Genomic DNA, 25,197 nt, shown 5'->3' with positions numbered 1-25,197 from the left:
GAGAGATATTTATTGACTCCAGAAAACTAAATGGATGGATCTATCCATTTTCCTTCCCTCATCCAATTAGGCTGCTGCAGTCTATTCCAGTGGGTGGGGTGGGGGGTGGTCTGATTTTCTTAATATTTCCATTACTTCCAGAGAATAAAACATGCAACATATCCCAATGCCCACTGAAATGTGTGTCAGTCTTTACTTCACATTTTTATTGCATTTGTAAATAGCTTTGTAAATAAATGACTTTAAAACTCCACATTCATACATACAAAGAAGCTCACTGGACTTTTGTAAAGACAACTTTGAAATTGTGGCATTATTGAATTGACTAACAGAGTGGAATAACCCGAACAACCTAACTCTAGGTGCAGCTAAATATAGCTGGATAATCTCTTAAATTGCTTAACAATGTATATTTTTGTTTGAGGTTGGGTTGAAAAGTTCAGCAAAAGGTGGATTCCAGTGGACAGTCAGTCCAGCTTTTTTAGGCAACTCAGGAAGGAAGGTCACTTTGATTTCCTGGTTTGTTCCATAGGATTTGATTCTTAATGCCTCTAATCCTCTTGACCACAACGAACTTGTTTGTTATATCACATAACATGAGATTAGTTCAGTCACATCAATGCTTTAGAAAGCAATTATCATTCTAACTTGTTACCATTTCATACCAGAATCAGTTACTGCAGCTTGAAAATAAAATGTTAATTTATGGACTGAAGTTGAGTATTGAGCAGATGTACGCTGCTGAGACCTGCTTTGTTAGAGCAGTTAACAAAGGACATTACCACGATGAGCTCCTAGCAGGCACACTACTCGAGGAAGCAGGTCAAAAAGTTGCAGAATCAGGAGACGTACCGAGGATTAAAGTGGCTGGCAGTCCTGCAAAGGCTCCCTGCAGTGTGTCAAAACTGATTTTGCTGCTGGTTTCCCAGAAAATCTTCTGTGTGCTGGGTTGTGAAGTTGCATTAGAATTGCATGGGAGATATGTAGCTCTATTTCACAATGGGCTCCTGGCCTCTTTGACTTCTTTAGCAGTAACACCACGAGACTTTTAATGTCTACTGCCTGTAATATACTTGTCACTTCTCATTACTGAGTCCCTGACCAATTAGCTAACAAGGGCAACTAAATATGAAGCTGTCAGCATCATTTGATGACTAGTTTGCTTTTCTTTCTCTCATCAGGGCACCAGTCATATCTGGCAGAATGATGATGATGTCAGGTGTACTGCAGCCTCTTGTACTTAAAATAAGCAGCCACACAAAGGGTTTTTTTTCTTGTATTTTTCTTTGGAATTAAAAATTGATGTCAATGAAAACAAAACAGCAGACAAGAAAACAAACAAGGAAATAAAGAAACAGAGAACATGAGCTTAACGTATGGCTGGCGACCCTCGAGGAGAAACTAACACAACTGCTGCAACTGATTAACTAATAAAGTTAAAAACATTTTAAATGTCTATAAATTTCTCCAATAAACCCCAGCTTTTTTTTTTATACAGAAACATTGTTTTTTTTCTTCATTTACTTACATTAATTACTAGATCTAGAAAACGTTCATATGATGGTGACGAATTCCGTCATTTGAAGGAGGAAACCTAACATTAACCCGTGCGTGCAAGCATGACCCTTCAGTGTTATGGGAACAGGATTAACTTGAATTAGGTTAGTTATTCTAAAATAATAAGAAAGCAAGAGATTTAAGTTTTTATTTATATTAATGTTTTATTTTTCTTTCTCATAAACGTATTATGTTTGTGCTCTTCTTGTTATATGTTGTAAGTATGTTTTACTGCTGTGTTACACGAGCCTAGATATATTAGATATACAATGGATATGCACTTAAGTTGATCAGAAACAAATGACAATTAAACCTGCAGTCTCGAGAGAAAACTCAATTTGTTTTAAAACTGCTAACCCCCACCCCATTTTCTCCTTCTCATCTTCCACGTCAAAACCTTTATTTTGAAAATGTCTGCCACCGGAAACACTTGCTGAGTGGATCCACCGGTTTTCACTTCCTACATGTCCACTGCTAACAGAGCTGCACAATGAAAATACTAACTTTATTAGGATTATTTTCAGCATGCTTTTTAGCAAACAGCATCAACATCGAGGTGAGTTTATTATTTTCACGTAGCTCCGATTTTCCCTTCGGTTTGTTGCATTTTTAGGTAGAAACATCGTTGTCATGTTAGCCAGCCCTGCTGTCATGCTAGCTTTGTTGATGCTGAATATACTTGCTTATATGACCCCAAATCCCGATAAAACATAGATAATTATTCACCTTCTTTCGGTTATTTCACAGAATAGCGCAGGGCAGTTCTTCAGCAGTGGGCATACGAACAATTGGGCCGTTCTGGTGAGTGTTCTTTTATTTTTCAGGTTGAGTAAATGCTAATAGATGATGTTAGGAACAACAGAAGACATATATGTGCATCTTCTTCATTTGCCTTTATTAACAGGTGTGCACATCCAGATTCTGGTTCAACTACCGACATGTGGCAAATACTCTATCTGTGTACAGAAGTGTGAAGAGGCTGGGCATCCCTGACAGGTAATAATGATAACAATGATAACAACTTGATTTGTATAGCACCTTTTAAAACACACAGTTGCAAAGTGTTTCACAATCGGGATAAAACCACACATTTAAGGTAAGAATATAAGTTCCAGCACACAGACAAACAAACAAGCATATGGTGTTGCTATGGTCAAATATAATGGGAGAAATATTAGGGAAAACCAACTACTGATTCAGCCCATTTCATAGGCTGATGAAAACTTGTGTGGCTTCTAATATAAGAGCATGCTTAAGAGACCCTGTTCAGACAGTTGGAAGGACTGGCAATGAAAGGCTTTATATGTTGTTAATAATAATTTTAAAAAGCATTCTGCATTTCACTGGAATCCAATGAAGGGAAATAAGAATAGGGCTTATATGTAGGTGCCTGCTAGTTTTTAGAGGCAACCTAGCAGTTGTGTTCTGGGCTAAGGAGGAAATGCACATGAAAAGTGAGTTATCAAGGCATGTGAAAATAAAAGTGTGTATTGAAAGTTCAAAATTACTGGATAACAGTAAATGTTTCACTCACCTATGGTCACCAGCTGTGGGTACAAGCAGCAGAAATGGGCTTCCCCTGAATTGTGGCTAGCCTCTCCCTTAGAGATAGGGTGAGAGGTTCAGTCATCCGGGAAGGGCTCAGAGTAGAGCCGCTGCTCCTCCATATTGAAAGGAGCCAGTTGAGGTGGTTCGGCATCTGATAAGGATACCTCCTGGGTGAGGTGTTCGGGGCATGTCCCACCGTGAGGAAGCTCCGGGGCAGACCCAGGACACGGTGGAGAGATTATATCCCTCGGCTGGCCTGGGAACGCCCTGGTGTTCCCCAGGGCAAGCTGGAGAAGGTGGCTGGGGAGAGGGAGCTCTGGGCCTCTCTGCTTAGGCTGCTGCCCCTGCTTCTCAGCCCCGGATAAGCGGAAGAAGATGGATGGATGGATCATAGTTAAAAAAAGAAAAAAAAAAACAAGACTGGATGAGCTTTGAAGTGTGATATGCAAATTTTAAATGCTCAAAATATTATCAGGGTTCTTAGCAGATGATCTGTATTTATAACAAGAGAGCTGATGTAATAACTGACCTCTAGGGGTGGCTGTAGCTCAGGTGGCAGAGCAGGTCAGCCACTAATCAGAAGGTCAGTGGTTCGATCCCAGGCTGCCTCCTGGCTGCATGCCAAATATCCTTGGGCAAGATACTAACCCCATGTTTGCCTACTGGTGGTGGTCAGAGGGCCCGGTGGCGCCAGTGTCCGGCAGCCTCGCCTCTGTCAGTGCGCCCCAGGGCAGCTATGGCTACAATGTAGCTTGCCATCGCCAGTGTGTGAATGGGTGAATGACTGAATGTAGTGTGAAGCGCTTTGGGGTCCTTAGGGACTAGAAAAGCACTATACAAATGCAGGCCACTTACCATCTCTATACAGAAGTTTTTAGGGCGAACACGAGAATTTAAATTTTGCCAGGACTGAGATGAGGTATTTGAGGCCGAAAAGGCTATTGAGGTTGTTAAGCTTAGCCAAAAAGGACCATTGTGTATTATAAGCATAGAAATAGAAATTAGTTATCCTGGTCACTGTAGTATTAAAACGATTAATCAGGTTGTTGAGTCACACAATCATGTAAGGTGTAAAAATAAATTTCACTTATAATAGCAAAGACATTTAAAATTTGAGGAATTGAAACATATTTTGGTTCTATATGGTAGTTAATGAAATATTTTTGGATTTTAGACATTCTGAAGAGGTCAAGTTGATCAGTAGGTAAATTTATAATGGGGACCTTTCAATATTTTCATGCATGATGAAGAGAAACCAGTTTATTAGACATTATATTTTCCAAAGTAATCAGTGTTGAAAATATGTGACAGTTGCAGTCATTTGGAGATATTTTAAAGACTCAATAACATAAATAGTCTTTCGGCATAATAATTATTATTGCTGGATTTAACAAGATATAGCATATTATGCGGTTGCTTTCTGAAAGAAATATGTATTCTGACTATCAATTAATTAATCTTAGATGTAATTGAACAATCATTTTTAATTATCATTGTGTATTCAGTAGTTAAGGGAGAAATTTATTCATCCCAGCAGGTGAAGTGTTTTGTAAAAGTTGCTCAAAAATTTATTAAAAAGAGGTACAGTAGAAAGAGGAACTGTGTAACTGGACAGCTACTGCAATGAAGAAGCTCATGCTGTTAGTCTTTGGCTGAACCCCTGGCTAGCCAGAACATTGTTTAGAGGGTATGGGATATTTTACGGGACTTTCAGAAGAGTTTTGACATTGTCCTGCTCACTATTATTGCACATTGATTGTCCACGGCCACATCCGGGGCCGAAGCGGACTTCTGAATAAGTTTACTGAGTCTATGGTGCTGTCCATTGTTAGGCTTGGCTTTAGCTGAGAGCACCTCAGAACATGCTGTCCATTCTACAAGGTGCCTGTATTGTGTCAAAATGAATTAAGTGAGTGCTCAAAAGTTTTTCCACAGCCTACTTTGGTTTGTTGTTTGTTCTGGGGCCTTTCCCAGATGGAGAGCTGCGGTAAAATAAAACATCCAACGTGGAGAAAATGGCAAATACGTTTGACAAGGTCTGTTTTGTGTAGAAGGGCACCAGTGGCAACAGGATGAACAAGTGTGCATATACTAATAAGTTTTCATTTTATTTCGAGATAGTAAAGTTTCAGAAATCAGTCCTGGCTCTGGAGAGTTACACAGTACTTGTGGTGGTAGTGCTGGTTAGCGATTGACTGTATGATTGGTGGGAGCTCTTGATGTCCAAATGTCAAAAGTTTCAAAATATTCAACAGCTGGTCCAACTGTAAGATCAATAAACAAACTGATGCAATTTAATTTTCAGGCTAAATGCATTATCCTTCACAACATAACAGTTAACGTGTTTGATAGCAGCCATTGTCCTTTTACTTATTTCAATATCATCATATTAACTCTGTTTTTTCTCTTTTTTTAATCACCAGCCACATAGTTCTGATGCTGGCTGATGACATGGCTTGTAACCACAGAAATCCCAAACCTGCTACAGTGTTCAGTCACAAAAACATGGAGCTGAATGTGTATGGTGACGATGTGGAAGTGGACTATCGAGGTTATGAGGTCAGTTCAGGTGTTTACACCTCACCTTCATTCTGTGAATCAACACTTATGTTAGCCTTATGTGTATCAACAAGCCCTGAGTGATTTTTAAAGTCTAAATGCAAAAATTGGGTATTTTGAAGCCAGAAAAAGATGAATCGCTTGAGCATAATCACAAATGTTCATGACTGTTTGGCATAAATTGTAAATATTTTCCTACCCCAGACAGTTTGATTCTGCTCAGCTTGTTATATAAACATTTACTGTGATTTATGTGACAGTCTCACATGCTGTGTTTCACCTTCAGTGTTGCGTTAAATAACTTGAGGAGAAACGGATTATGTCCAAGGCAACATTTTTATTGACCAGGACATTTTATAATCTACACGTCTAAAATGGGGCCCAGCCGGTTTTTATTTATTTTTCTGATTATTATGGACTAAGGCGAGTTCGTTGTTTTTTGACGACTCACTCTGTTTTGTGCCTTTTTAAAAATACAATGACACTGTACTGCCCGTCTTTGTTTGCTGTCACACCACATTCATGTGCAACAAAAACCAATAATCATTAAAAACAGAGGAAAAAAAACTCAGATAGGAGCTGATTATCAAATTTTAATTAAAGGATAAGTGGAGAAGATCAAAAATGTGGTCACTTACTGATCCTACCAATGACAATTTAAATATTACGAATTGACTTTTCATCACTAACTTTTCTTTTTACTGGCTTTTGTTTTGTATAGTTTCAATCTTTGAATAGTTTTATTTAACAACTAATTTACTACTTCCTGTCAGAGACATAGATGGAAAATGACCACAGGTTTGTACCGTGTGTGCCTTAGGTAACTGTGGAGAACTTCCTGCGAGTTTTGACTGGGCGCCTGCCTCCCAGCACACCACGCTCTAAACGCCTCCTTTCTGATGATCGAAGCAACATCCTCATATACCTGACAGGTACTTAAAGGGAAAAAATGTACCTATGAAATTGAAGTAATTAAAGTTGAACAAAGTTGAATTAATTATTTTTAATCTGTGGTTGATTAACAGGCCACGGTGGGAATGGCTTTCTGAAGTTCCAGGACTCTGAGGAGATTAGTAATGTGGAACTGGCAGATGCTTTTGAGCAGATGTGGCAGAAAAGAAGGTAAATAAACTGAAAAGTGACTTCAAATAATCCCGTTTGTCAGGTCTACTTTACTTGTTTTTTCTTTGCCCTGCAGGGCATTTAGCTGTGCAGCATGCCAACAAGCATTTAACAGCACAAAACATCACAGCCTATGAGTATTATAACTTTATCAGGAGGTTCCCATTCTGTTGATTCTTTATAACAAGCAAAACAGATGATTATCAGAGGTGTGTTACGTTAAATTGATTCTCTTATCAAGGCTTTGTGTGTATCAAATGACTTCAGTGGTTGAAAGAGTGCTGTCAGTGCAGTGAAACTGTATACTCTCTATTCAGGCTTTTTTAAAAATAGCTTCAGCTCAGCTTGAAAGGTAGTGCTGGGCTTTCAATTGTCATTGGGAACATCAACTTGTAGCCTTGATAGTTCTTTTTTTCCTGCCTGTAAATTGTAGATTAAGTTTTATATGCAGTAGGAATACAGTAGTTAAATGAGGAGCTAAATGTGTGAATCTAAAGGGCTAACTTGAAGGCCATGAAACCATATATATATTTAAAAAATCTTTAAATTTCATTGTTTAAGTATTTTTCTTGCCTATTGTACATTCGTGATGGAAGCAAAAACTTGCAGGAAAATATTCACAGATAATAATTTTTAACTGGTTGAACCATCTATCCATGAGTTTTAACATTTAGCTGGGCCATATTTAGTGAGTAATTAATAAATCAATAGGAATTGTTATCAATCGGTCTGAAACTAACAATTTTTTATGTATAGCTGAAGCTGAAGCTGTTGGATGTCTAGTTTTGTTAGTAAAATAAACAACGACAAATCTAGGAACAATGATTCGCTAATGCGTGTGTGGCAGACACAAGGTTTCTAGGCCATATCTGGTCCTTTGCAAAGTTTAATCCGGCTAGCGTATCACTTCACATCCGTCCCCCTTCGTTGTGTCTGTATGCCACACAAAACAGACGGGCACACTGCAGCTGCAAAATAACAAGCTAGCTCACAGAAAATGGCACAGAATATAAAAGCTGACTCTGAAGGCATAAAGAGTGACCTGTATATATTTGCATTGAGATGACTGCTGTTTTCAAAGAATGAAATTTGCTTTGCCTTGAATCTGCACATCAGCACAGAAACGGAGCCAAGGACGGTGAAAATGACTAAAGCATACTGTACAGTACGCTTTACTGTAGCTGGGTTTCTTCCAGCTAAATCTAGAGGTTTTACTTTTAACTTTGTGAAATTTCACATTTCAACCATTGGGTAAGATTTGTAGAAATATATGGAAAAATAAAATTACAGATTCAGTATTTTGATATATGTTTTAATGTTAAATGCTCCAAACCACTGTAATGAGAGTGCATTATAAACATTGCACTATTTGGCCTGGGCTTCACTTAAGCCAACTTGTACATGTGAAGACTATATTGGACTTGCATTTTCAGTTTAATTAAAGAATTTCAGTAAACTTGATCTCACCCTTAATGTGGTTCTCATTTCCCAGCGTGATGTCAAATTGAATTTGACACCCCTTAGCGAATGAATTAACTAAGGAATCATTTCAGGTGGAAATTTTATGAGTACAACTGGAGTAGAAAAAGAAACAAACTAATTGTTGAACTTAGTAAATAGATCGTATTGTCCCTTGTGGCCTTCATTATCTATTTTAACTTTATACTTTAGACCATGTGATCGTGTTCTATGTGGGATAAGCTAGGGATTACAAAGTGTTAGCACAGCATTCTCTGTATTAGTACTCTTGAAATTACCTTGAACTTGTCATGTTTTCCTAAATTCTTCTAAAAGTAGAGGCTGTTTTGTTCTGTAATTGGGGTTACTATTTAAGCCACTGCTTTGCTTAATTTGTAAATCACGAGATGGTAAATGAGCTTTCACCTTGCTGCTGCGAGTGCCTCTATTGTTGTCCAAACCCATTATCATCCACGGTGAGTGTCTGGGTTACAGTCAGGCTCCAGGCTACTGGATAAAAGCTCAGTGACGCCAGCTTTCATGCTGATGTGATAATTGCAGGGTTGAACTGCTAAATTACAGCCACCGAAGAGACCTCCCTTTATCATCCCCAAACCACCTCGATTAAGTCTACTGGATGTGACAGTCTCTACATGTTTGTCTAAACAGGGGAAAGAAGTTGTAGTGAAATGTAGTGTTTTGTAGGAAAGGAGGATGGAGGGAAGGGAAAGGAAGGGGGTGGTGGTTAAGCTGTGTGCATGGGAGTGTTAGCAGGACTGAATGGAGCTGTTGGTTTTTCTTGGTCACCATGGTAACTGCAATATGAAAGATGGTTAGAAGGTTTGTGTGATATCTGTTTATTGGAACAAATGGATGAGTGTTATGCCAGCTGTGCATTCTCCCATCAGTTTTGTTTGAGAATGTGTATGATCCTCTGTTTGTTCGTGTGTGTGCGTGTGTTTGTCTCCAGGTACAACGAGCTGCTCTTCATCATTGACACCTGTCAAGGCGCCTCCATGTATGAAAGATTTTACTCTCCAAACATCATGGCTTTGGCCAGCAGTCAAGTTGGAGAAGACTCCCTGTCGGTGAGTTATCTTCCCTCACGTGGAAGATGAATTAAAAATCATCCATCAGCTTGTCAGATTCTCTAATAAGCAGTGTGATTTCATAGCACATTGCACTAGCTTGATTTCTGTGTTCATACGCTCTCACCCCCTTGCAACACCAGTCAGTGTTACTTGAAATAGTGTTGCACTTTTGAATTTTTATTCAAATGTCTTCTCTCTTTTAGCATTCAAACTAAGAAAGGTCTGCAAGAAATGTGACATGTTACAAGTTCTTCATCTCACTAATAATTCTCAGAAACCTACTAGCTCTGCACTGCACTCAAATACAAGAACAATGCTGCTTCTTTTCCCCCCTCTTCTTCCACATTTTACACAACACTGACCTTTTGCTTGAGACGTATAGCTTAAAGTGCAAATCCCTCCACTGCATAATTTAGTTAGAAAAATCCTGAAAAGTCTTCAAGAGGCAGTGAGGGCAGGAGCTGAGGGGGGGAAACTTGCTCACTCTTTCTCTGCTTTGCACTGTTGATGGACCAATCTAAAACTGTGCTCAGGTGTGTGTGTGTGTGTGTGTGTGTGTGTGTGTGTGTGTGTGTGTGTGTGTGTGTGTGTAAGTTACAGAACCACTGTAAAAACACTGAAATGGCCAAATAGGGGATTAGCAGAATATAACATAAACACTTATGAATAATGAGTCTTTTAATATCTAAAAATAAGCATTTTTCAAGGAAAGGGACTGTGATGAGGGGACATTTAAAAATATCAATTTTATGACATTAAATAGTGCCAAACTACATTTTATGTATGACCAACTGTTTTTAATGTTTACACTACTTTTGAAAAATACAATAAATACAAAGTTAAGACCAAACAAACAAACAACCAAAGAAGACCTTATTTATTTATTTTATGACATGGTTTATTGTGGCTATAAATATTTGTTTTTGGACTGTTCTAGAGAGCCTTCTGATTATAAAAGCCTTTTAGCTTCCTTCCCCTGCTCCAACTTTCTTCAGCTTGGCTCTGCTTTTCTAACAAACATATCGTTGCTCTATGGACTGTTTAAAATAGTCTGAGCTTTTTTATTTACAGGATTTGCTTGTACATTCAGCCCCTAATTTAAAAAAAAAACTTTGGCCATTTTAATATTGGCACGCACCACTGTAACAACATGTACATCACGGAAGAAGGAAAGCATCGTAAGTCTCCTTTGAGCAAGAATGAGGCAACGTAGGATTTTGAAATTAATACTGTAGGCCTCAACTGTAGGTAGGTATCGCGGCTGATACTAAAGTTCAAATCTCAGTGACGTTGACCGTAGGATTAGAAGCCGTACATCACGTTTTCTGTGAATCTTGTGAAAGCAATAACTCAAGAAGGAGTTCACCTAGGATTTTTAAATGGGCTTTAAAAATCTTAGACGAGTTCAAATCTCAGTCACCTTGACCTTAAGGTCAGAGGTCAAGTTTTCTGAAACTCTTGTGAATGCAAAAACTCAAGAATGGTGTAGGATTTTGAAATTGATATCATAGGTGTATCTACTACGATGCTGACGGGTGGCACTGGCAGGCACTATTATTTTTACATTATCAGCTAATGACTTCAAATTGTCAGCTGTACATAGCTAATACTATGCAAGCTTTCAAAGCAGCTATAATTGCTTTATATCACAGCGTTTTTAAATTTAAAATATCAAATGACTGAACAAAAAATATGAAACTAATATTTAATTTCATGATGAACTGAACCTAAAGATAAAGATGTATTTACAGCCTTGGATTGTGTGAGGGGATATTTACCTGATTCAGTGTTTAGCTTTGTGCTCCACAACGTTATTGATCTGCTTCACTTTTTCTGCTCTTATAGCAGCGTTTTGTCCAAAGCAGCTGCTTCCAGTGGAAAAGCTTAAAACAAACACACTCCTCTACCTGCTCCACACTGAAGAGCATACAGAGTAAGACACTAGTCTGTAAACATATCGGAGAATCAAGAAATATGAGAACCGGATATTTCCCTTAGGAGCCGTTAGAGACCACAGTGGAGCTTAAAAAAGCGTGAATATTGGATTTAAACAGGGGGTGATATGTCAGTGCTGTTTGCATTTTCCATTTTCACACCCCCAGGGGGTTGAAAACTCTTACTTCCTCCGTTATTGGAGATGGATTAATGGATGGATAGACAAAGCACTTAATTAATCCCAAAGAGAAACTGCATTGTTACAGAAATTATCCATCCATTTTCTAAACTACTTTTCCGGTTTGTTTTATTCAGGGTCACAGGGGACTGGAGCCCATCTGAGCTGTCACAGTGCAACAGCAAACACCTCAACCCCCCCAATGTTTTAGTTGTATAACTAACAATTAAATTAAAGGCTAAACTAAATATACTCTAAAATATATAACAAATATAAATAAAGGAGAAAAAAAATGTCTGTCTGCAATACAGCAGAAACTGAAACCTCTGTGTACTTTAAGATAATGAATATCACTCATGAAGCTATCCTGCTGCCACAAGTCTCTAATTCATTTCCTTTCACACACTTGTGCTGTGACAATCGTTGTTCAATTTCAATGCCAGGTGACACTTATCAGATTTTGATACTGTACAGATTTGCAACGGAAACTATAACTGACTAACTAAAGAAAAAGTTCCATAAATTGTTACTTGGGATGAATTTTATAATACAAATCTGTGAATGTTGGTGTGGATGTGTATTTTAAAAGACTGTAAGTGTTCATTGTGTAAAAGTGTAGAGGTTTGATTAATGAGCTAGAAGTAAAAATGCCACCACAGCGCCCATTCTAGCAACTATTCTTATCCTTTACATTTTTAAAATCTGTCTCATTCTAGCACCAGCCAGATTTGGCCATAGGAGTCCATTTGATGGATCGTTACACGTTCTACATGCTGGAGTTCCTTGAAGACATCCATCCTGCAAGCAAAACCAACATGAATGATCTGGTGAGCCTGTGTTAGCGTGTGTGTCCAGTATGGTCACAACTTCCTCATACCTGTTTGCAGGAAATCGCAATTTCCTGAACCACAAAATAAAATTCTTGTTATACTCTTTAAAATACGTTAGGGGTGTTAATGCAAATTTAAGTTTACAGTTGTGCTACTTCTACTTGAGTGACAGAAAGGAAGAGATTTTCTCTGGTGTCTCACATTTTGAACACCATCGTTTTATTTGTTATACATTCATTTGTAGTTACTGCAACAGAACATAACAAAAAAGGTATGCAGATTATTATTAGATTGACTATTTTGAAAGTCAGCTTTTAAAAGGAAGGATGTGGCAATCAGCACTGCTGATACCTGAAGCAGTGTTTTTCTTGTACTGTCCTCTTCCTCTGTCTGTGGGCCAAAAGAAGTCAGATAAAAGTCACACAGGTCACACTTGAAACAGAATATCTGATACGGTGTTGCAGTCGTTGGCCTTTGACACATCAGGGTGGAAATGGTGAGTACATGTTGCTCTGGTCCATGACTCAGTCTCAGCAGCAACTCCTTTTTCATCTTTTAGCCTCGTGCGGCGATTCAGGCCACAAGGGCCACTCCTCATCTGCGTCACCCGGAGTTATGCTCAAAGCACCTCAGATCGTTACTCTGGCACTCTGTGTGTTTTGACACATGCTTATTATTTTTTTCTTCCAATTTTTCTGTTTCTGTAGATTCTCTGTTGTGCCTTTTCAGGGAATTAAGGATCAATACTATGGATTTTCTGGATGAGCCCTCTGAGTTTTCGTTCTTGTTTTTTTTCCCCCCCTGATCCAAGCTGCAAAGTCGTGCCATTTGCTGCTGTCAAGTCCTGTCTGGCTGAGGAAATAATGTTGACCTCAGTTATGTGATTTTTATATTCTTTTCAAGCGGAAAACAACACATTGATAAACTCACATAGGATTCATTCACAAGTGGTAACATAACAAGTGTGCTAAAAATTGTAATTGGCAAGGACATGCACAAATGTCAGGCACAGTGCCTCTAATCTGTTTCTCACGGTGTCACACCTCCCAGAGCAACAGCTCAATACTAGCTGCAACTGGAACTTGGAATTGGTGGTGCAAAAAGGAATAAATCTAGTATTGTGTCTTTGTGCAGAGCTGACCTGTACATGCAAGTTATGCTGCTGCTAAAGCTGTCATTGTCATGAGGCGAATATTTATATTTAGAGAGACATTGTTAGTTGTTTTTGTTCTATATAGTTTGAATAAACAGATATCTTCATATACATATCCAGAATCTGCATGCATAGGACACTGGGACACAAAGCTTGGTGGTTTCCATCTGCAGCCTGCTTGTATCCAGAGTGCCATCAACCAATTAGGAATTGTGTTATCTGTTGTCCAGAAAATTGTCGGTTTCCCTCAGCAACTGTCAGTGGACTAGCTGACTGGCTCCCAAATAGAGATCCAACGTGACAGAAACCACTAATTTAGAACAATGTTGAATATTCCTAATGTGAAATCTTTGCTGTCTCTGCCTCCACAGTTCAAAGTGTGTCCAAAGAGTCAGTGTGTGTCCACTCCAGGCCATCGTACTGACCTGTTCCTGAGAGATCCTGGAAGTGTTCTCATCACAGATTTCTTTGGTAGTGTCCGCAAAGTTGAGCTCACCATGGATGCCATCAACTTGACTGACCCCATCAAGCAGATGGAGGAGGAGTAAGTTTAATTTATTTGTTTTTTTGTTAATGGCAAAAGGTATGCATCAATCAAACTAGAATAAAAACAGGATGGCAACCTGCTAGAAACTAAAAATCAGTGGGTGCCTGGTGATTAACTTTGCATTTGGCAAAAAAGTAGCAGAGGTCTAGAATGCAACACACTCAACCTTTTGGTCTATGAGGTTCTGGCTGGGCAATTAATTAAAGTAATCTGTTAAGTAGTATAAGTTAATGTGACTTTGAATATGTAAATGGATACAGATTTGCGATTTCTTTTCAGCTATTTATGGTAGTTAATCACTGTATTATCTGACTGCATCTAATTTCCAACTTATTGCCGTTTTATCACCTTCTTGATGGACCGAGGTTGAGTGGTTGCAGACCTTGTCCCCCCTCTTTGAAACAATCATTTCAAAGGCAATGGCACTGCGAGTTCATTGCATGCAATTGCAATTATTTTGGCACCACTGTTTTCCCAAATGTGACTGTAGCATTAAAGATACTTGTGCAAAAATAAGTTGTTCACAAATTGTTTCCAGCTTTTCAAAATGAACTAAAGGTAACAACAGAAAGGGAGATTAAAGGTAGATATTAAAGGGATATGAAATGAAGTTGAACATGGGCTGGGCTGTACTTTCATGATGACATGAGGGGGGGCGACCCTTATAAAATACTCTCATTTAGGCCAGCCTCACTGCCAGCAGCCAAATTCATTTTGTGTTCAGTTTCCAACTAACCAGCCTTTGATTTCTGTTTAGTACACCTCCCATCAGTGATATTGATTCCTCTGCTAATGATGTGTTGATTGGCCTGTTTCTGGAAGATTAAAGCACTCAGTGGCTGTCACTATGACTACCATGTGGTGGTTTTAAGACCTGATTGTAAAGTTGACCAATGACATGTTTGTCTTGGGTAATGGTGCTGCTCATTTAGAACGCATTTACTGCTTTTATAATCAATAATGACACTGAAAACATTATTTCAGAGAGAAGCGGAGCTCATAATTGGGCATCTTCATTGTCAGCCTTCAGACTTAATCCAGTCTGTCTTCATAAGTGGCAGTGAGTAATGAGCAGTGTTTGCTTTAGATGATCTGTGGCGCTACCCTGTGGTGAATTGCATATATCCAAATTGGTGCATGCTTACATTTTGTGATAAATAGGTTGAGCCACTAGATGGCTGTAGAGAGCTGTCAAACCTTTTCTCTGTGTCTCACGATGTATTGTTTGCTTTATCACCAAGCTCCACTAATGCCATAATAAGCACAATCATCAGGAGTTTTAGGAAGCACACAGCTATTGCAAACAGTTTCCATACACTGATTCTCTAAGCTGCAGGAACAGATGATTACTGTGTTCAACCTAAAGATGCAATGGGAATTTAACTTTATTAATGATAATACCACCACTCCCCCAACCCTTTGTATTAATTTCATTAACTGGGTTTTAATTGAACCACTGGGAAGTATTAAAGAATCTAATGTGGTTGGCTGCTAATTAGTAATTAGAGGCAATTACAATACTGATTTTAGTCATTGGCTGTTTGTGGCCCCGGGCAAGTTACTCATTGCACACAACTTCCCCTATTACTTTAATATCGATTACAGCCAGCACATTAGTCCTGCTGATCCTCATGCAGCACAGAAACACCAACACAATGTTATTGAGCTAGCTGTTGGCCTAATTCAGTCCTAGAGAGAGACGTTTTATCTCCATTTCTGATGTAAGAACCAGCAATCACCCGATCCATTTGAAGTTTAACAGCACTAAGTTTACTGATTCACCAAAGTGCTTGCAGTGTCTTTGTACTTTGTTGATGTTGGGAAGACTAACAACATTTATTGTCATTTTGTACGCCCTCTCAGGGTGTTTCCTCAGCCACATTCGGACTTGACTGATAATGCGGTGACAGGAAGCTTTCTGTGCTTCTGTTGGGTCTGGACAGCATTGTAGCAGTGGGGAGATTACAATACAAGCATGTGGAAAATAATAGCCATGACCTCATTACTGCAATAATTTAAATTAATGTAGTCATCAGCGTTGGCATTAATAAATAATTATTCATAATTTAACGTGTGAAGATGTTTAAAACCTATTAAGGGGTCTTTGTGAATGGAAGGGTTCAACGTGTTTGCAAGGTTTTACCAGTGTAAAATATTACATGTAATGGAATTAGACTATTCAAAGGCTGATTATCCATAACTGGCCATGAAATAAGAGTTAAAAAAGCAATTTTTGACAGTTTTGCAAAGTCTTAGCACTCGATATGTTCTGTTTTTTTTTCTTTCTTTTTTTTGATTAAATGTTAGAAGGTGTGTGTCAGGAAAGAAAAGGTTTCATTTTAACACAAAAAATATATATTTGCAGGGCTAATGAATTTCAGGAATAGAGAGCCCAGATTTATGCAGAGATGCCTATTTAAAATGCAAAGTGTCTCTCTATACTTGAATCAAAGAAAGATGAGCAAGAGTGCCAAACAATAAGGCAGTTGAGGCTGTAATTATTAGTGTGGTGGTGGTGGGGGGGCATCACAGGTTTGCTCTGGGTTTTATTAACATCACTTACCTCAGTTGATTGATTTTGTTGTTTGAAAAAGAAAAAGCGATTCTTTAGACTGTTTTGCTATTTTTATAGAAGAAAATACATTTTTATGGGTTTTCACATTTGAAAAGCGAGGAGCTGAAACCAGCTTATCTTTGTACTGTGGTAAGCCCTTTTCACACATGAATTTTGGACAGGTTTGGGAGAAACGGGTCGGGATATTTTCCACAGTTGTCCTTTGTCACGTGTAGCAAACAGCAAGCAATAGTCCTCTTCAAATGTGTTTGCACTTCTGAAAATACTCTTTGCAGTTCAGGTGAGGGAGCTATGTGGATAGAGCATGCAGGAGGCACCAGACTATTACCTGCACAATGGTGCAATCGAATATCATGCAGCCTTTGTACAAGGGAGACCAGCTGATGTCCAAACCTGCTGTATCTGATACATGTCTGTGCTGGGCGCATGGTTGAAAACAGTGATGAATGCCTGAAAGAAAAAATAAGGAAAAAAATGTAGTATATTCAGTTAGTGTTGATCTCTAATTGATCTTTATTTACAACCATATTTAAAGTAACCATGCTGCATGCTTTAAGAGTATTAAATCCCATGAATTGGCACTCCCCTGAGAAACCAACCTTCACCCTTTTGCCAGCACTTCTGGATCATCTCAAAAAGCAATCACTAAATCGATGTCAGAAACTGGATCTTTATGAAACCTTTGTCCAGATGTCGTTGCGAAAGTTAGAAAATTGTGTTTCATAAGACCTGAAAATGGGTTGTAGTGAGCTCAGTGTGTTCCCACAGAGAGAAGATCACAGATGTCCTCGGAAACAAGCTGTTATTAAATATAGTGCTGCTTTAATCCACTTTTGTCAGCTTGTTCTGCCTCTCAGACAAGTGGAGGAGGACATTTAGAGAAGATGTAAGAGATAAGATAAGATAAGATAAGATAGAACTTTATTAATCCCTCGGGTGGGTTCCTCTGGGAAATTCGATTTCCAAAAAAGCACAGCACCGACAGAAGTTACAGAGTTATACACACACACACATATATATAAATACAGAGACAATATAAATAAAATATACGAAGGGGATAAATAGAATAAATAGGAATAAAAATAAAAATACAAGTGAATTGCACATTTCAAGTATTGAGTCTATTGCACCGTTGACTATTTACAAAAGTATTGCACAAAAGGTATTGCACAGTGAGGTGAAGAGGCACTACAGCTTAGTTGTTCCCCCCTCCTTTGTCCTCCTGTTTCCCCTCCCTCTCCCCTCCAGAGAGGAGTTAAACAGTCTGATGGCGTGTGGGACAAAGGAGTTTTTAAGTCTGTTAGTTCTTGTCTTTGGGAGAAGCAACCTGTCACTGAACAGACTCTTCTGGTTGTTAATGGCCGTGTGCAGAGGATGCCTGGCATTGTCCATAATGTCCATCAGTTTCTTTAATGTCCTTTTCTCTGCCACTGTCACCAGAGTGTCCAGCTTCATGCCGACCACAGAGCTAGCCTTCCTGATCAGTTTCTCCAGCCTGGATGAGTCCCTCTTTGCTGTGCTGCTCCCCCAGCACACCCAGCAGCATGTGTACATGTGTGCGAGTGTACACATGTGCCTGTCTCATTTTCTAGCTCGCATTCGCCTCTCTCACTCCCATATCCTGTCGTACATTTCTAAACATCAGTTTCTTCCTCAGAACAAGCCCTTACATTAAGTGAATGGCACTTGATGGTGAAGACGTTTTAATGGACCCTCTCGATCCGCAACGTTATACATAAGCTTAACACTGTAATGACATTGTGTAGTTCCTCACTCTCAGCCATCGGTGGTTGTTGACCGTAACACGTCCTCCTCTGGGCTACACGAGCTCCCAGAGTAATTACAACTATCAAATAAAGCTGAATTCATATCCCATTGAGTATAAAATATACTTAATGTAATTTGTGACCTGCAGGACTGGATTGTGTCTGCAAAAACTGTTTGAGCTGCTGGCAGAGTTAAAAAAAAAAAAAAAAAAAAAGGAAATTTGTTTAACCTAAAGACTGCAGCTGGAGACGGCATTGATATCAGAACTAGAGAGGGGGGGGATGAATGCAGGCACATCCCTTTTAATAAGCAGAGATAATGCCTCTCCAAAAAGGTCTTTGTGGAAAATAAAGTAGAAAGTAGTTTGAATTGAATTAGAGCTCATTTCTAATGTTGAGGAAAAAAAGGGTGGAAGATCCCAGCGGTGACACATCTGTGCTTTCAGTGACATGTTTCTTGTGGCAGAGAAGCTTGGCACGCACCGAAGGCTCAGCAGGAAGTTGGTTCCCTGCTTACCAGTCCATACGCTTTACTACTATCTGTTTTGTGTGAACACCTTCTTCTCTTCATCACACGCGAGAAGAGACTGTGTGTCTGTGTCAGTGTGACATGAAATGGCCAGAGAGAAAAATGATGGGTAAAAGTAACTTTGAGTGAAGAAAGACACAAATAGAAGAACAGGTTTCAATCATCAAGTGGCTGGAGGTGTGTCATGATGGCTCACAGGGGAGATGTGGCTCACTTTGTCTGACCTAAATTTTGCTGAAAGACGGTCAGTCCTGAACCTCCACTTGACGGTAAACCTTAGCTCTGACCCCCGTTTGACTTTGTGTCAGAATTTTTTATTTTAGGCTTGTTTGTAACTTTCAAGGTTGCTGTCATCCGGACATGGGTGACTGTCAGGTTGATGTACCTCATGGATTTATTCAGACAAACCCCCTAACAGAGCTACTTTACAGGTGCATTTTGTGTCATATGTACATTTAAATAAATGACTGTGTGTTTATGGTGTATGGTGCTGTAGCTTGTGAGGGCGCTGCCTTTGCCCTTTAAACACAGTTTGATCAACTGCTCTTCATGTTGTTGGACTAAAATAATTTTATTGTGACTGTAGAAACATTGTGGCCATTCTCGACTTATCCTCTTGCAGATATCTAGTGATTTGTGACATTTGCAAAGGTATGGGCTTAAACGTTTGTCCTTCAGAGCAACCTGATTTAGGCTGATTCTTTCAGAATGATGGATACCTTATTCTGAAATACTAAAGGCGTGTCTGGTGGTTTTTTTAAATTGACCACTGAGAAGTGAAGACAAAGCTGAATAAAGTAAACCGGAACAGTATGTCGATGTCATGTAGAGTCAGCCAAGAGCTGATGAAATGCTCTTTTTAATAATAATGGATTGGATTTATATAGCGCTTTTCAAGGCACCCAAAGCGCTTTACAATACCACTATTCATTCACTCTCACATTCACACACTGGTGGAGGCAGCTACGGTTGTAGCCACAGCTGCCCTGGGGCAGACTGACAGAAGCGAGGCTGCCATATCGCGCCATCGGCCCCTCTGGCCAACACCAGTAGGCGGTAGGGTAAAGTGTCTTGCCCAAGGACACAACGACCAGGACAGAGAGCCCGGGGATCGAACCGGCGACCTTCCGGTTACAGATACGCTTCCCAACCCCCTGAGCCACAGTCGCCCTATGCTATTATTTCCAAATTTTAATTTTCCACAGTTTGTAAACTCACTAAATTTTATAATACGACACAAATTTAAACAAAGAAGAACAGACTTAGCACTAGTGGGTATATATAAAATCTGTAAAATGAGAACCCAAAAGAAGCTAGTTTCCGTAGAGCAAAAACAACAAACACCAGCTGACAACAAATATGAAAGCGATCCATATGAGTGTTGAAGCTGAATGTGCAGCTGCCTCTGACTTCATTGATTTCTGCATCGATGTTCACTGGGGTTTTAGAAGAATTAGTGCAGAGTGCATTGCGAATGTACAGGGGGCTCAGGAGTTTGAAGCCCTTCTAACACTTCTTCTTCAGTGAAAATGTGGAGAGTGGACTACTCGGAGTATAGATTTTTGTTGGTGAGTGACTCAATGAATTATACCGTGATGGGTAGTGATATGCAGGCAATCTCTTCCAATCACATCCTCTACTTTAAAGATGATTTTGACACTCATCTGATGTTCCAGGATAACTTTCATTAATTTATCTAGAAGGAGAAAAAGGGGAGGTCATTTGCATCAAAATGCATACAACTGACTGTCGGAGACACACACACCTGAGCTGCACACAGACTGCCAACGGAAACACTGAGTCTGTTACTCTTCCTGACAGCTTTTCTTCATTACTGAATGATGGTGTTCCACGTAACAAAAGCCAAATGTATGAGTGCTATTTGCTTTCTTGAGTAAATGCTCAAAGCGTGCTGTTTTGTGTGTTTTGTTTTTCAGTCCTGTAAATGGAGAGGAGCAAAAAGAGGTGTACTCGTACGCGGACCAGCTGCCAGTGTCTGAGATCATCCATCAGGTAAGACACCGATACTAAACCGCACGAGGAAGCCCATGTCGCTACAAATGAGGTGTTTGTCAAATACCTTTCATGTAAGTTTTCATGCTGGTCAACTTTTATGTGTCTTTTATGTGTTTGCGTATGCAGAGCTTCTTCTTCTTTTCTTCCCTGGCTCTTGTGTTTTGCTTCTTTTGTTGTTGTTGTTATTTTCAAGTGTGTCCATGCTCCTCCTTAATTTGGACACAGAACAGAAAGTTATGTGCAACATCCACCAACAGATGTCTTTGTGCCGTTTCCATGGTGACATCTCTAAGTGTGAAATGCAACTGCCTCCCGGTCTCGGTGCGGAGGGGCCACCATGAAATCCAGCAGAAAGGATAGGCAGGATTGTGGAAAAGAATTGTGCATTCACCTCATTCCCAAATGAGGTGAATGCACTCGGGTCTTTCACTCGGGTCGACCTTCACAAATGAACACCTCTTCCTCCTCAATCCAGCTTTAGAATGCGCGCTGTGCATTCAGAATAGCCCGACTCTAGTCTTGTATTACTCTCGTAAGATTTTTCCATTATGAGACTATTAAAAATACAATTTCCGTATTTCTACTTCAACTTATGCCTCACAAAAGTAAAGAATCCACATTAATCTTTGCCTCGAGCAAGAGTAGACATTATTGGTGATTACATTTGGGGTTCAGCCTTGCGAGCTGCCCGCCTTTTTAAAATACAGAGAGTGGACACGTTAATATCGACGTGTACACAGTGCATTTGCAGGGCAAGACCAGATTTGATTGAACTTTGGAAACCTAAAAAGTCACTTTGTATGCACTCTGAATGTGGAGTGTGCTGCTTAGTTTTTCTTTGCGTGGTTTAATTAGTTCCTGCACATGTAAATGCGATGTATGATGATCAGATGAAATGTGGTGAACGGAGCATCTAGTTAGTTTTGCTTTTACTGACATGTTTTTTTTAGCTTTGCATAGCGCTCATCTAACATAGCATTATTCAGGTGCAATACTGCATATTGTCTGAACATTGCATGCCGTCAAAGTCATTTTACATTGTGGGCCACATACAGCACACTTTGATCTTCAGTGGGCCGACACAGTGAAACTTTCCTGTCTGTCAGTCTTAATTTGAACTTAATTTGTGAGATAGCTCAATATAAGTGCAAGTTAAACAGTATGTCTCAGTTTTTCTACATGACAAAAAAATCCTGCTGTAGTGAATGAAAGAAATCTGTCTGCATGACTCTTTGTGCTTAAGTAGATAGTGGGGAAAAACAGGAACGTTTCTTTTATGACTTAATTCATGTATTTAAGAATGGATGCCTTCCTTCACATTTTCAAAAGTCGTCCAATGAGCCGGATTGTAGTCGTTGCTGGGCGTATTCTGGCCTCTGAGCCTTATGTTTGACACCCCTGTTCAAACAGACACATTGAAGCTTTGCCTAATCTAATTAGTGAAAATAATTGGCCAGATGATAGCTGAAGGATAAATTGTATTAAGCCACAACATTTTCTTGGTTCTTTTTTTTCAGTCTTTTTTGTTTCTTATTCTTTGTTCTTCAAACAGTTTTAGCCAATGTTTATATTTGTCGAAATGCTAAATGGTCTGTTTGGATTTAACCAAACTTTATGACTGTTTTTTTTTTTTTTAAAGTAAAGTTTATTTAACATCTCTACAGACTGATTAGCTCTGGCATTCCAGCATGAAGGAATTAAACTGAAGTAAACTACTAGACATATTTTAAACTCAATGAAGCTGGTCATATTTACAGTGAGCATCTAGGTTCATATAAATGTGGGCCAACATCATATATTGGTAAAATTAACTTATGATTAAAACAAATTTTTCCCAAGGCAAGCCACAGTAAGCTTTCTGCATTTTAATAGACTGGTGAAAGCCCTGTGCAACCTTTCTTTGGATTAGTTAAATGTTAACCAGCCATCCACAGTGGAAAAACCCACAGATAATTAGCACCATAATCCCTTTTTTTTTTTTTTTTTTTTGTAGATTCAGCTCATTCATCTGGGATAAGGTTGTTATTCCAGATTCAGCCATGAAAATGGATCAAGCAGAAATGTAGACTGTTGGGACCAAAAAACGAGTTGACATATGACAGTTGACGCTGATACATGATACAGGTGATGAACACCTGACAACGTCCAGGCAAAAAGACAGCATATCAAAAAATATTTCTACCTTCTCCATTGAGTGACAGCTTCCACAATGTCGAGCTCTAATGTAAAAAAAAAAACAGAAAGGCAAACAGAAAATCAGACTGTGCTTTTGTTGAGGCTCAAAGAGTGATCCAAAGTCATTTTGTTCTGCTGACATCATGCAGCGTGAAAGATGGCAAGCTGATCAGACACCGTGAACACTTCATCAGACAAAGATTTTTTTTTTAGTCTGAGTAATATTACACTATAACTAGGTTCTCTTGCTTCAGAATATATTGAAGCATTTAGGACATAATAGTCAGAAAAGTCCCACAGGAGCTGATGAAAAGAAAATAGAGCTAAAAGAAGAATGAATAATGAACTTGGATTGAAGAGGAGGGCAGTCATAACTCCAAATTATTGTTCATTTTGCTCAGTGTCTGCTACAACAACCTTATTTTATTAACAATATTTCAGTTCGATTGAGTAGTAGCAAGCTAAAATATGTTCATTTAATAAATGAAATGGTGCACCACAAACAGTTTTATTGTTTTATGTTAATAAAAAGCCTTTTTGTCTACATAATAGATGCTTCCTAAAGTCTATGTTAGCAGTGTCCCTCCAGTGCGTATTCTGCACTTAATGGATTCACCTTGTCGTTTTAATATCTGTTTATAATAAGCATTGAAGACTTAGTTCTTCCTTACAGTAAGTCTTAGTCATAGGCATGCTGTCTAAACTTAATGGGATGTCATCTTGCAAAGCCTTCGAGAGATCATGGATTAAAGTGAAAATAAAATTGGACTATTTAATACAACAGTTTTTCTGCTGAGCAAAATGTGACAGTTGAGCAATTGTTTCTCTCACTTGAGAGAAGTCGTAGGTTGAAATACTAAGGATTTGAAAGTACAGCCCTCCTCCTGCAGCTCATGCATCTCTTTCTTAATGAGTACGGCTGTTTATGATTGACAAGCCACTGCCAGAAAGCCAGCGCAGGAGTTAGTCTTTTTTTAATAGCTAATCATTAAAAGCCATTCAAAATGAAATCAGCAGCTTACTCTCACAGAGAAAAATAACAACAATCTCTAAAACCAACCTGAGGCTAATGCTATCATGCAATTTTGTCAGTCTTGTAAGCACTTTATGATATTGACATTTTTTTCCGTTTATTCTCATCTACTTTTTTAGTTCCTTTTGTGATAGATTACTTTTTAATGTGAACTTTAAAGTTTGTGCAGTTATTCTCTGTGTAAATATCAACTTTTCCTGCAGGATTTCTCATACTCAGTCAGGATTTACACCATCAGAGTGAAATGCCTGGACACAGAAAACACATTTTCTAGACTAGATTGTCTTAGGTTTGAGGATAAGGACTAGAGGAGGGGAAGAATTTTTTGTCAGACCACTGATATCAAATGAATGATTGTTATGGATTTTGCCTAATGATGCCAAAAAATTATTATACCAGATTACTACTACAGTAAATTACCTTGGCTTTCAAGGTGATTTGAGATGCTTAACCAAGTGTCCAAATGGGCTTTGGGATTTTGAACCAAAGCCTGGATTGAAGCAGCTGTTTTTGAGGGGTCTGAAGAACAGTGGTCTGCACTTCTGTTAAAAGGGGTACAATGATCACTTTGAGTCATTTGTAAAGGATAAACATTTGAAATGCTTCTGATTCAGGCTTCAATGGCCACAGTAGAGCTGCTGTCGCTGTCGTTTGCTTTGATTCGTTCTTTTTTTTGTCTCCCTCATGTCAACAGACACTAAACTATTGGTGTTGATAGCAGAGGTCAAATCCAGCTGAACCGAGTAAATGGCAAAATATAAAAGAAAATCTTTGGGTCCTGCTGCTGGAAACATCACTGGCTGACACTGACTTTAGTCTGAACAAAGAAGTCACAGTTAGTTGGGCGAAATGAATGTAGCTGACCAAAGGCCTGAGTCCTGTCAGTTGCTTATTGAGTGTCATGATTGGAAACAGGAGGGGGTCTCCACAGCCAGCGGCACTTTAGGAAATTAGCTGAGGACTGCCCCAGATAAATGGCAAAAACTGGTCTCTTAGAGATCAGCTGCCTTCTCATATAAGAGTAGTTTATTAATTAAGGTTTTTTTTTTTTAGTAATAATCTCACTATTCAAAATAAAGGCAAACTAACAAAACAGTGGCTTATAGAGATGCTCTCCTTTAAAGC

At 39.0% G+C, this 25,197-nt stretch overlaps 1 protein-coding gene across 1 annotated transcript in view; it reads left to right on the top strand.

Annotated features, from left to right (window-relative positions):
• Positions 1-2,003: 2,003 nt before the first annotated feature.
• The window catches only part of pigk (phosphatidylinositol glycan anchor biosynthesis, class K), a 32,878-nt gene continuing 9,684 nt past the window's right edge, over positions 2,004-25,197 (top strand). The window contains exons 1-10 of the mRNA XM_085378176.1: positions 2,004-2,113; positions 2,305-2,358; positions 2,462-2,553; positions 5,529-5,664; positions 6,485-6,596; positions 6,690-6,786; positions 9,215-9,332; positions 12,165-12,275; positions 13,803-13,975; positions 20,786-20,861. Of these exons, the coding sequence (XP_085234302.1) occupies positions 2,048-2,113; positions 2,305-2,358; positions 2,462-2,553; positions 5,529-5,664; positions 6,485-6,596; positions 6,690-6,786; positions 9,215-9,332; positions 12,165-12,275; positions 13,803-13,975; positions 20,786-20,861 (1,035 nt within the window). The 5' untranslated portion in view covers positions 2,004-2,047. The remainder of the gene's footprint in view (positions 2,114-2,304; positions 2,359-2,461; positions 2,554-5,528; positions 5,665-6,484; positions 6,597-6,689; positions 6,787-9,214; positions 9,333-12,164; positions 12,276-13,802; positions 13,976-20,785; positions 20,862-25,197) is intronic.

Source organism: Diplotaxodon limnothrissa, linkage group LG18 (assembly GCF_057381915.1).
Source record: "Diplotaxodon limnothrissa isolate DT_005_m linkage group LG18, D_limnothrissa_male_GT1.1, whole genome shotgun sequence".
NCBI classification, from domain to species: Eukaryota; Metazoa; Chordata; class Actinopteri; order Cichliformes; family Cichlidae; genus Diplotaxodon; species Diplotaxodon limnothrissa.
The sequence above is the reverse complement of the archived record's forward strand: the minus strand, read 5'-3'. Positions and strand labels throughout refer to the sequence as shown.